The sequence below is a fragment of the Simochromis diagramma genome, unplaced genomic scaffold, assembly GCF_900408965.1.
Source record: "Simochromis diagramma unplaced genomic scaffold, fSimDia1.1 OVJJ01000705.1, whole genome shotgun sequence".
NCBI classification, from domain to species: Eukaryota; Metazoa; Chordata; class Actinopteri; order Cichliformes; family Cichlidae; genus Simochromis; species Simochromis diagramma.
The window spans coordinates 611,804-624,715 of record NW_024387448.1 but is presented as its reverse complement, the minus strand read 5'-3'; the positions used below and the strand labels follow the sequence as shown (position 1 = coordinate 624,715).

Genomic DNA, 12,912 nt, shown 5'->3' with positions numbered 1-12,912 from the left:
TTTCCAGATACAGAAATTTATTAAATGCTTAAACTTTTAAAGTTTTCACAAAATACACGCTGAAGTTTAAACTGAGCATCAGGATGAAGAAAAAAGGTCATTTAAGTGACTTTGAATGTGGCAAGGTTGTTGGTGCCAGATGGGCTGGTCTGAGTATTCCAGAAACTCTTGATCTACATGCATTTTCCCTAAAATACAATTTCTGGGGTTCACAATGATATCCAAATATCCAATGAGAGACAAAATGTATTGTTGAAGGCGATAGGAAGGCTACAGAGACTCAAATAGGTGTGTGTTACAACCAAGGTACACAGAAGACAGCACAATTTGGGCCTCTTAGCACCAAATGAGCATTATTTAAATGCCACAGCCTATCTGAGTATTGTTGCTGTCCGTGTCCCTTGATGACCATGTTGTACCCATCCTTTACAGGATAACGCTCCATAACACAAAACTCAATCTGAATCTCAAGCAGGTTTCTTGAACCTGACAATGACTTCCCTTCACTACACTCAAATGGCCTCCACAGTCTCCAGATCTCATTCCAACAGAGCACCTTTGAGATGTGGTCAAACTGCAGATTCACATCTTGAATGTTTAAGTGAGAAATCTGCAGCAACTGTGTGACGTGGGCCAAAATCTCAGAGGAATGTTTCCAGCACCTTGTTAAATCTGTGCTAGAAGGAACAGGGCAGTTTTAAAGGCAGAAGGGGGTCCAGTCTAGTACTAGCAAGGTGTACCTAATGAAGTGGCTGGCAAGTGAATATCACAAGAGTTTTTACAGTTGGAGACACATTTCTCTTTGTGTAGCATCCTGTAATCTTGAGCAGGAAATACCACTGCACAGCACTTTTAATTTACACTTATTACTGTTTACTAAAACCAGAAAACAAAGAGAGAATATTTTTGTCTCCAAATTATAGCGATGATTGCTGTCTGACACTAAGATAAAGCTACATTAGGAATAATTTATAATGCATAATAACCCGCAGAGGAGATGTTTTTGTATTTGCATAGGCTTTCTGGTTAAAACTGGTCATTAGTGCTATAAAATGAAACTCATTTCCATGTGGAAGCCAATGAAAATGTTCTTTAAGACCACAAAGTCAGTCTGCCATTTACTCTGGAGTAAGTGGAGCGGCCCTGGGATTTCTGTTCAGATGAAATTATGCATTATGTGATTTGTGGATTTTGGAAGATTATTTGCATTTTAAAATTGCTGAATCAAATTCAGCTGGTAGATAATGTGATAATAGTGTATTGTTTCATTTCTGGTTCTTATTTTTGATTTTCTTTATTTTTATTTTGTTTACATTCGTCATTCAACAAACAGTTGTGTTTCCTTCATCTAACTGTCACATTTGAGACCTGCTTGAACAAATTTCTGCAAATATCCTCTCAAGCAACTGTGCATAACCAAGCCTGTCATTTTCCCAGGAATAGAAGGGTAGTTAAAATTACAGCTTCTGAGGAGTGGAAATTTACGCACTGTCTGTTCTGAAAAAGGACCTCTAACAAAATAGCCATATGGTTGCATTTACAGATTTAATCATGGGAAGTTTTAAGATATAAGGGGAATCTTTAATGATATATGACACGGAGTGATCCGCCTATTTTGTGGTAGGGTCCAACTTCACGTGGATGTTCAGTGACTGAGGTAGCTTTTCAGCGGGAGTTCATAATATTTATGGTTCTACAGTCTATCATTTCCATATCTTCCTAAGAGTTAACGCCTAAACGAAACACGATTACAGTTTTAAGGCTGTGGGCCAGGGTATGTCCAGTCATTCTGTACCATTTCTGTTCTCTATATAGCTTCTATCTCTTTGTTGGCATCCACCTCTTTTTAGAAAATAAATGCCTCTCTAGCTGGTTCAACAAAGTACAATCAAGGTTTGCAGAAGAGCATCTCTTAATGCACAGCAGAAGTAGACCACACTGTGTGCCAATCCTGTCAACTAGTAACAGCAAATTGAGACTATAATTCACATGGGCTCATCAAAATTGGTCAGTAGAAGGTTACCTTGCCTCGTCTGATGAGTCTTGGTTTATGCTGTGACTTTTAGATGAACTTGGCGTAAACAAGGGTCCAGGCTAGTGTTGAGGAGTGTGGGGGATGTGGCACACTTTATGGTCCCTAAGTACCAAATGATCATCATTCAACAGCCACAGCCTACCAGTGTCCATCCATTTATAACCACAATGTATTTATCTTCTGATGGTTTCATCCAACATCTCAAACTGGCCTCATCAAGTCTCCATTTACCAAAATGAACCATGAACCAAAATTTCTTAGCAATGTTTCCACCACCTTGTTGAATTTATACCAACTATAATTAAGGCAGTTCTGAAGGCAAAAGGAGGTCGAAGGTTTGCCTAAAAGTGGCCAGTGATTGTATTATAAAAAACAAGTATTAATTCTACAATTATTTTATATAAACACTGAAAGTTTAAAACCTTAAGTTTAAACCCGAGTGGGAGTTAAGGCTTAAAAATTTGACCAAAATGCTGAGTGCTGAAAACTGGGATTGGTTACATTTTTTTAACTCACCATTTAAATTCAATGGAGATTTAAAGTTGTGGTAAGGACAGCTGCTGTGACTGAGTGAATGCAGCAGACATACCACAGCAGAGCTATCTGGAAGCTCCATGTCAGCGAATTCAGGTCAGTGAACTGGACCTCTTGTCAATTTGTTAGGTGTTGACGCTTTTTATTAAAAATATAATTCTGAAAATATCTGATTAATAACGTGGCTTTACTTCTGTGTAGCTACTATAAATGAAGTCTTTGCTACAGTATGTGAGTTACTTAGCAGAAATTAGCAAGTGTCTGTGCTCAGGCTAGTGTTAGCTAATGTGCTATATTATTATTATTAGTAGTAGTAATAATAACTTTGTCTAAAAATAGTAATTTGCTTAAATGTCATTCATAACTGTTGTGTCAGTTTCACCTATATGACACATTTGTGCCATATAAATATAAGAAACTATGTAGGCCTGCCATAACGCCCCCCCCCCCCCAAACAAAACAAAAACAAACCAACCAAGTTCAATATAAGTTAACATAAACACAAATACACACAGTTATGATGGTAGGCTTATATGTAGTCACAAGATGACGACTGCCCAACGCAATGGGTGATGTCTAGTTTGTCTAGTTTTAAATGCAGTCTGAGTTGAACCAGATAACTTAGAAGTCACTTCTAGTGTGCCGTAAAAGTCAAATTTAACTTATTTCACTGGTAAAAATGGCTCCTAGAACCTTTGAGATAAACGAAAATCTCCTTTAGTTTCCTTACACGTCTGTGCGCCATCAAAACCAGTCACCCAGATAATCACTTTGAACAAACCAAGCCCCTCTGCGTGGAACACTATATCATTGCATACGATGACAATAAACAGGGTCATGTTATCAGTTATGGAACAAGAGAAGTTACTACTCATAGTTAATTACCTATGTTATATAAATTTGACTTATTTATGGTTAGTTGTGAAAATCTGCAAAACTGTCGCCTAGAAGTTTCCCATTTTGCTGGTGGGGATTCAGCGTGTCATCCCTAGGTTGCTCCTGCTTTGCAATGCAGGGTTTGCGGGGCTGATGGGGGGCACCAGCGGTAGAGACACTGTCTGTCCGACTGGGGGCGGCGTTGGACAATCACTTTCTACATGCGTCCCAGCGTGCAACCCTCCTGCCACCCTTCACCACCTACTCCATCCTCACTTGTGGGATCAGCAATTCAGATTGCATGCAAATCCGGGAGCGTCACTGTGGACGTGTGTGTGTGTGTCTGTGTGTGTGTGTGTGAGTGAGTGAGTGAGCGAGAGAGAGAGAGAGAGAGAGGAAAAGAGAGGGGGAGAGGAGAGAAGTGTGGTTGCATTCCTGGAGAGAGATCCCTGCCCCTTCCTCCTTCTTCCTCCTAGTTCCTCTCTTCCCTCCTGGTCTCCCAGCCGGCGGCGGCAGAGAGGGATTTCGAACCCGGGCTGCAGATGCGAAGAGCAGGGCTGCATGGTTAAAGCGTAGAGAAGTTGTGGCAAAGGCGGCTGGAGCAACCTTTAGCGCACTCGAGAGAGTTTGGAGTTTGCATTTGGACGCACCGTGCGGTCAAATCCAATCAGAGAAAAGTTTACTTTTCTGGTTACATCCGTGGTCATGGGCTCCCAGCGGACACTCAGGGCCGGCCGGACGGGGCTGCTCCTGGCGGGGCTGCTCGTGGCTGTGTGGCAGCTTTGCGCCGCAAATTGCCCGGAGAAAGAGTTGGAGGACAGAGAAGAGGAAGCCAACATAGTTCTAACCGGTACCGTGGACGAGATAATTAACAAGGACCCGGTGCATAACAACTATTCCTGCAAGGTAGGACTTTTCATGTGCTTTCCGAAACGACTGCGCCCGAGCGCATGTACACCTGCTGATGGGCTTTAATAATATCTAATAGGCTATCTTTACTCTTGTATAGCTGATGGAAGCCATTACCTTCCAGTTCCAACTCTCTAAAAGGCATCATCAGCTTGCCTGAAAAACATTTTACAAACTCATTCATTCAGAAGCATTTGGCAGCGGTTACATGGACAGTGCGAGTGAATCCACATTGCTTTCAGAAATAGATGGATGGTGTTTTTTTTCTCTCTCTCCCCTCTTGCCAATTACATAGCCATAAAGCAGGCCTAACCGAGCATGTAATCATCCCAAACATGTTGTAGCAGGAAACCTGACAGGTAGCGCGTACTTGATGTCCCCTCATAAATGCTGAAAACATGCAACATGCCATTTCCAGTGGATGCAAGGAATCTTGTATTTTATAGTTTTTCTGACAATTGGCATCCTAAACTAGGGCTTTGTGACTTGTGGATAACAGGTCATATAAAAAGATCTCACACACACACACACACACACACACACACACACACACACACACACACACACACACACACACACACAAACAAACAACTTTAAGTCACTGCTATGTATAGTTATTCAGTACATTGTCACCATTCATTCATGAGCAACCTGGAGCTGTAATATTTTCAGCAACATAGACATATGATCTACAATTAATTGCCTTTATTTAATGATGTATTTAATTTAAATTATAGCCTAAAGTGCTAAAAGGAAAAATTTCAGTCACCCTTCCTCCATCTCTGACTTGTGGTAGACCACTCTATAATCTGTGAAAACTAAACAAGTTTTATTTGGTCAGCTTTCCCACTGCGCTTTTCCTGCGCCCACTTGCTTCCCGTTTCCCTGTGAATGAATGGAGTAGATTAGAGGCGCACAGCTCCAGAAACCACCACCAAATTCTGAAATGAGACAAGAGAGCACACACGTAAGAAAGGAGTGAGCTTTCCCATGACGTATGAAGCAGCGTTTGCTGCACTTGATGGGCACAGTGCACACTGGTGCATGCAGTATCGTAGGCAACTTTTCCAGCGGCTGGGCAAATTCTGCATCTGGAAGAATTGGCTGGGTTTTATGTAAGTTGCAAGAATCTGTTTAGGATTTGAAAATTGGGGTTACAGAAGCATCGGTGCCCTTGGGTGTTTCAGGGAAACCTTGATTATGTTTGAGTTCAAAATTCCCCACATGCACCCCTGTGTGTATGCATAAATGCAAATCTCTCTTTTGTCGTTCTGTAAAGGTCAGAGTTTGGCGTTACTTGAAAGGGAAGTCCAGCGTGAACCGTGAAATTCTCCTGGATGGCGGCAACAAGGTGATGATCGGCGGCTTCGGCAACCCCGGGATCTGTGACAATCAGGTGTCCGTGGGCGACACTCGCATATTCTTCCTCAACCCTGCCCCTGACTACATGAGGCCCGAACACAGGAACGAACTTATGCTCAACTCAAGTCTGATGAGGATTACCCTGCGTAACCTGGAGGCTGTGGAGCACTGTGTGGAAGGTAAGCAGCCAGTTTGAAGGGAATAAGATCTGGACTCTACCTTATGTAGTAATTCTTATAATGATAAACACACAGGAGCTCCTGATAAGTTTATCAGTACGTATCCTTGCTGTTTTGTAAGTCAATTTGCTGTGACGGTGTTTCCATAAAGTGTGTGACATATAAGGAATTTAGTGCAGGATCTATGCTGTGGTTTGAGGGCTCACAGCAGTTGTAAATCACTTAAAGCAGGCAGGATTTCATACTCCTGTGGCTTCTGAAATTCTACAGCCCCAGGCTCAGAGTGTTGAAGTTTCCCTGAACTCCATGAAACAAGGACACCTGAGTCATTGTAGGAGCTGTGTTGCTATGGTGAGGCTCCGGTCTTTCCCAGCAAAGCCTTGAGGTGGGTGTGTCTGATAAACACCTTAAGGACAGAAGTTGAGGGATGATCCCCGACCTTTGCACCTTGAAGCTGGGCAGTTTTATTAAGTCTGAGGTGAAACTCTTGAACTCTTACATACACATAATGCATGACGTGGGAGCATTCCGGAGCAATGCACATTCCCACCGCTTAATGGCGGGAGAAAGGGAAAATGACTCTCAGCTCACACGCGTTCTCAAAAAAGTAGAAATAGGTGACGTGTTTTAAATATTGTTGTTTATTCAACTGATTTGCTTCAGCCCACAACAAGCCGATTAAAAACCGTTCCTCTTCGGCCGAGAAGTAATTTGTCAGGCTCTTATGAGATAAACTGTGCAGCCATGACTAATAAATCTCAGCATCTACCAAGACTGTAAGACTGCAGCACCCTGTGCCCCCCCCCCCCCCCCCACTCATGCCAGTGAGCTGTGAGCTTGCTGCTGTTTAACTTTTACTGGTGCTTGACAATGTTGGCAGCGGTTCAAAGTTTGACTGTAACACTTACACAAGCCGGGAGCAAAAGAGCGAGGAAATGAATCAGAGCACGAATCACCTTGCTGAAGGCATTCTGGGGCAATCACTGGTTCCGAGTTGCGGGGGTCTATATTCTGGGTACTTTCCTCTAAGCAGTTCTGGGTGGCAGGATGTTCCAGTGGATGGAGCTTGTTTGCAGTGTTAAGTTGCATTTGGCACTCACATAAAACTTCTTCTGTTTGTCTGTCTAGGCACGAAACACTGCACTGCTAACCTTTTTTATTCAGCCCCCTTTTCTTCTCTTCGGACTCCTGTTGTGGAAAGGGGAGTTTCTTGGCTCCGACAAACTGTCTAGAATGTGCCCTTTTGGTTACGGGGCTTTGTGTTTGAAGAGGGTTTACGTCGCATTACCTGGTTTTCTCATATCGATTTACAGCTGAAGGAATAGCAGTAAGGAAATACTAGTCATTATGAAAAAGTCGGTTTATTAAGTACTTTGCTGGGAAGCTTCTGGAGCTTCTTATGCAATGATCATCCTGTAAGTAACAGCCTGCAGGACAACTGTCAGGTGCAGCCCCGCCGTGAAATCTTTATTTTGTTTTCGGGCCCTGATAATTAGCTTGAATGCCTTCATCCAGAAGAGAATGAGCTGTGAGGCTTGTTCCAGTGAAGGGTTTTAATTAAGAGAGTCAAGTCAGATCCCATCCATTCTTATGCAGCCAGTACCCCCGGAGACTGTGGGATGTTAGCACAGCGGGACAAGACTGTACCTGCCGCAGCAACTCATTGTACCCTCCTCTGCTCTCTCCTCATTCTTGACATTTTCGATAGCTAGGATAGACTCAGGAATGCCTGGCAGAGTGCTGGGTGGGGAGGTGCATTGTCTGAGGCGGAAGAAAAAAGGCTTTGTGTGTGCTCCTTGCCACCAGAGTTTTTTTTTTTCTTTTTTCTTTTTGGACACAGTCATAAAAGAAATAGGATGAGTGATGTAGAATGAAGGCAAAACAGAGGATTATTATTTTTCTTCCTTGTTGTTGTTGCGCATGTGAGGACGTGGTTTGTGAGGGATGTTTTGTTTGCCGTGGCCTATTTGTTGGATCGGGGCCCCGCGAGAAGATAGATACCCTCAGGCTTTATGTTTCACCGTTTTTCTTCGCACTGGGTGGTGCCACTTTAGTGCCGCTTAGTCCATGCGTGCGCTCACTTGGCTGCAGGCTTTAATACAAGATTTAGCAAACATTTGCAATGTCAGTTATGTCTTAAAACGCTGTCCGCCACATTTAAGATGAATAAGCAAGGCCTTCTCGGTGTTCTTTTCTGCCCCGCTTTTGTATGTTGAGGTCTTATCGCCACCTACCGAAGCCCTTGCAGGCATTTCTGTTACTTAAAGGAAGAAACTGAAAATCCAGCTCTTTAATACAAATGCAGCTCCTCTCCCACATAGTTGAATTTGCACCCTGTCAGGGCAGATAAGCAGAAGGCCCTGAGGACACGCAGAATGTCTTCCTCTGTTCAACCCTCTAGCTACCAGTTAAATGTTAGCCCTGTCATTTGTGCTGTGCAGAGAGTTGACAGATAATGTGTCAAGCAGGATCCAGCAGTCATTTGCTGTGTCTTTGGAAACAAATTGAGTTGTGGATTGCAAGAGTGGATAAAGAAGGCAATTTTAGGGCTCAACTGAACTCTTTCTCCAGATATTCTGAAGAGTTTAGAAGATAAAAATAAATAAATGCCTGTGCTGTATTTGCTATGTCGTCCCCCCCCCCCCCCCACACACACATAATGATGTAACAAAAACAGAAGGCAAACTGAAGACAAAAGTGTTTGGTGGGGGGGGGATGTTGGAAGAGAGGAAGCTGCTTGATGGAGAAGTGTTGAGTTTGCAGGGAGATTGTATCTGTCTTGCTCTGTTTATCAGCTGCTTTTGTTTCAGCTCTTGATGACTTGATGCCAAAGTCATTCCCTTAAGGCCCTGACAAAGACAAAGAGCTGTTTCTTCCTTCTGTCTTGATCTTTTCCTCTCTCTCCTCCCCCCTCCCGTCTTCTTTTTTTTTGTTTCTCTCTTTTTAGGGGAGGGGGAACGAGTCAGTCAGAACTCAGCGCATAGTCATGCAACAGCTGCATCAAAGATCATTTCTTTGCCCCTTTGTGTTGCATCTATTTCAATCCATAATGCTGACTGCAGCTAGTGTGCATGCTGTCCTTCTGGGGTGATAATGAGCAGCATTTTACCACTCGACTTCCTACTGATGCTTTATGATCTGTGTGTACAGCAATCCAGAGGCTTGCAGGTTAGCCGGGCTTGTTGAGAACATGATGGGGGTTCTGGTGTGCCAGCAGGCGGTCTTGCTTAATGATGGTCGAGCAGACAGTCTTGCGGGGTGGGTGGGATGTGGGATGACTGTTTAAGCCCCCCCGTCTTCTCCTCAAGGGGCTGCTTGGAGTGAATGAAGCTGGGTCTTGCGAAAAGCTTTTTTTCCCTCCACTGTTTGTGCAAGGAGGCGGCTTGGAATGGACTGGAATTCCTAACCTGGCTGCCCTCTCCCTCCTCCTTCTTTATTGATATGTGAGGAGATAATGATGAAATGGGGAGGAGTGAACATTTCAGTTTTTACCTGCAGCTCTTCATAACGCACATGCCAATCATATGGATCCCCAGAAGAGTTAAAGACTTTCCAAAAAAGGACCAGTCATTTCCCTCAATCAGTTAATCAGTTACTAAAGGCCGTGGAAAATACTCATGCTTCAGCAGCTCAGGTTTTCAGGAATTTTAGGGCATTTTATGTGAGGTTCAAGTCCTAATTATGTTAAATTTTGACACTACATGTTGTGTACACAGGATCCTCTTGCATTAAACGACTTCTGTGTGTTTTCCCTGAAGGTTCATTTCACTTCAGGTGCAATAATCGCCTCTAAGCTTAGTGGAGTCTGCCTTTAGTTCTGGTAAAAAGGCCAGTCTCTGCTATTAAACACTCTGGGAAAACTTGCACCAAGTTTGCTGCCTTATAATTAAAATATTAGGCTCCGTTTCCACCTGTTCCTGTGCAAGGAACTGTACGGGTAGATTAAAACATCACAGTTGCACAGTGAAACATGACAACCTACCAGTTTCCCAGGTAGAAAAACATATGGCTTATGGGTAATTCCAAAGGGGGAGATGGAATTTATTTCGTTGTAAAGTGTGTGAGAACACTACACAGCCGCACCCAGATGACTGAACTAAAGCACCGGGGTCTTTACCCAGTCCATGTCTACACAAGCAGCCTTTTGTCTTCAGGGAGTCATGGGAAGTCAAAAAGAGTGACTTTGAGGATTGGATTTTTCTCAGGGGCCTTGAATGGATTAGGCTAAGAGTGAGACTTCATTCGTTTGCTGTAGAGTTTTTCCACAAAGGTGTACCCTTGATAAATCTGTGTACCCTGTGTGGCTTATGTCAAAGCATTTATGCAGTGAAGTGAACTGAATTGGGCAAATGGAAAAGGCTAGACGGATGGCTTTGATGAAATAAGCAACAAAGGCAAGGAGGGAGTGACAAGACCAGTGGACCTGTGTGCCATCTAGCCCAGAGTCTCCGGAGTTATTGCACATTTTACATTTTAATTAAAAATGCAGGAGTGGAGTGCCTGCTTGGCATAGCGATAAAGGGGGCTGAAAATGAAAAAGCCATGAAAGACGGGAGCGAGCAAAGGAGGAACGGACCACTTAACCGCAGTCTGCTCATCTTGGCTTGTTTCCCGGCTCAAAGCAGGAGTGTATCACTCCGCTGCTGATTAGAATCACAGATGGCAGTATGTGATAGCGATAGTAAGCAAAAACACCTACATGTAGTGACATGCCTGTCACTACCTGTGAGATGTTGACACGCTCAAAGTGTACACACAGACATACTGTGTAACATCAGGGCTGTCCTGATATACTACGTTTTGTGTAAAAAAAGCCGTCAGAGCCTGGCTTCATGCAACAACACGCGATTGCATCTTCTGATATGTAAAGTTCGTCATCTTTCTTTAATTGTGACAAAGCGAAAGACATTTAAAAGATCTCAGCACTCGATGTAGGACTTCATTCCAGTCACGACTCTCTTTGGCTAAATACAACATGATCAAATGATTTAGTAAGTCTTTTGATAGTAAAGATGACGGTTTTCACCATACAGCGATTGTTTTAAGGCTAATGGAACTGAAAAGGAGATGTAAAGTTAGCTCGTGTCAAAGTCCCAGTTAAGCTCTTCTTTAGTCCAGGACCAGGAAAGTGAAATTGACTCCGGAGGCTCTGAGCAGGGCCTTGGATGTACAGTGACCCGGAAACTTTTCTCTTCTGTCCTCAACATAAAGAGTTCAGAGCAGCAATCTGCATGAGATCTGGGCTCCCTCCAAGGAACTGGATCCGTGACAAAATTCCTGCTACCAAGGCCACATTTCTGGAGCCGGGCAGCTGCTGTGGCAAGTGCTGCTACTTACTGTCATGCCAAAAACATCAGGTTTAGAGAAAAGAGTTTCGGTGAGACACGGGGAGGGAAGGGGGGATAGCAGGAGCCATAATGTGATTTGTATTTAGGTCAGGTCAGCTGTCACTCCAAAACTTCTTAGATCAAGAAAAACGGAGAAGAAAAAGTTTTTTTTAACCCTGTGAATTCTTTTTGTTTGAAGCTACAGAGGCTTTGTTTCCTAATGTCTCTTCCAGAGAAAAAGTTTGACATGGAGAGATCTCTGGGGTGAGAAATAAAGCCTTACTTCACTTGTGGCAGATGGGGGATTTTTCATCTGACTTACACCACGGCTGGATTAAAGCAGGAAGAAACGAGTTCAGGGTTTAATTAGATTTGGGCCCCTCTGGATGTCTGATGCAGATGCACTGACCCAGTGCTTTTAATTACAACTATCATGCTCCTTGTTGTCTCGTGGTGCACACCTGCTATATACTGTCATCCATATATCTGCCAAGTGCAGCTAGTTTTGTGTTATCTTTGTGGGCTTCTCTGTAGTGCCAAAGCAGCTTCCTGTCTTTGGGGAAACCTCCCTCAACTTTTTGAGGAAGGTTTTTGTGTCTAATCCTATGCATCTCTGAACTGAACACCGACTTCCTTAGGATGATACACTTACAGGAAGCAGGGTAGACTTGACAATATGGGGCCCACTGTTCACAAAACAAATCTTAGGATTTACACAAGCTTTTCCCAGTGTTGTCTTGCTCCTCAGACGACAGTTTAGTCTGCTTTACTTCCTTTCTTCCCCTTCATCCATCTCTCTGTGGAAGGATAGTCAGGGTGAACCCAGGATGAACACCTCTCCTTCCCTTGTGACTTGACCTTCACAGTTTCCTTCTGCGTTTACCATCATGTTTATTTTGCTTCCGACTTTCAGTTCGCATCTTCAATCATGTTCTCACTTCCGGATGACGACCTGTAGGTGTGTCTGTCTGTCACTGTGTGTGTGTGTGTGTGTGTGTGTGTGTGCCTTTGTCATACCTTTGTGGCTGGTTTATACATTTGAGCTTGCTGACCAACCACAATTTGGATTTTATGCCTCTGCTCTTACCTTTAACACATGTTAAAGTATTTTGTTGCCTGATCTCACTCTTCTGTACTCCCACAGTCATCATCTTCCTCCTCCCAGTGTTGCCATATTACTGCACTTCCACCTGTAATTAGACTGGAATCCCATGCCCCGTAAAGCTGTCAGTCCTAACAACCTGGTGCCTCTGACCTAATTCTGTATGCTTCTCTCAGCGTGTCTCTCTGCCAGTTTACTCACAAAAAGTCAGTTAAATTATAACCCTGGACAATCAGAAATTGTTTACAGGCGTAGAAAAGTACTATTGCATACGTGTGATAAAAGTTTGCTGTGAGGCCTTCTCTCACATCTGTGAAATTGCCTAAAGCTATGACATTGGAGGCACTAATGGCTGGAACTCAATGCTGTAAGCTGGAAAGAGAAAAACAGGTCTAGAGTCTGAAAGAAGTGAGCTCCCCTTTTGTGCATGCACTGGAGTAACCCACTTCTTACTGTTGATGGATGAGTTTCATCGTGCGTAATTTTAGCACCATGTTTTGACAAAAAATATCAAATAAATATCTGCTGCATCGGTGTTGATGTGTGACATATTTGAACTTGCTGCTATCAAACACATGAACAGAGTGT

At 43.4% G+C, this 12,912-nt stretch overlaps 1 protein-coding gene across 7 annotated transcripts in view; it reads left to right on the top strand.

Moving 5' to 3' along the window:
- Nucleotides 1–3,799: 3,799 nt before the first annotated feature.
- agrn (agrin) overlaps nucleotides 3,800–12,912 on the top strand; it is a 259,725-nt gene continuing 250,612 nt past the window's right edge. The window contains exons 1-2 of one of the 7 annotated variants that reach the window (XM_040013639.1): nucleotides 3,800–4,351; nucleotides 5,634–5,895. In XM_040013639.1, coding sequence (XP_039869573.1) covers nucleotides 4,151–4,351; nucleotides 5,634–5,895 — 463 coding nt within the window. In that variant the 5' untranslated portion in view covers nucleotides 3,800–4,150. The remainder of the gene's footprint in view (nucleotides 4,352–5,633; nucleotides 5,896–12,912) is intronic. The other 6 variants (XM_040013642.1, XM_040013641.1, XM_040013640.1 and 3 more) reach the window with 6 other exon arrangements.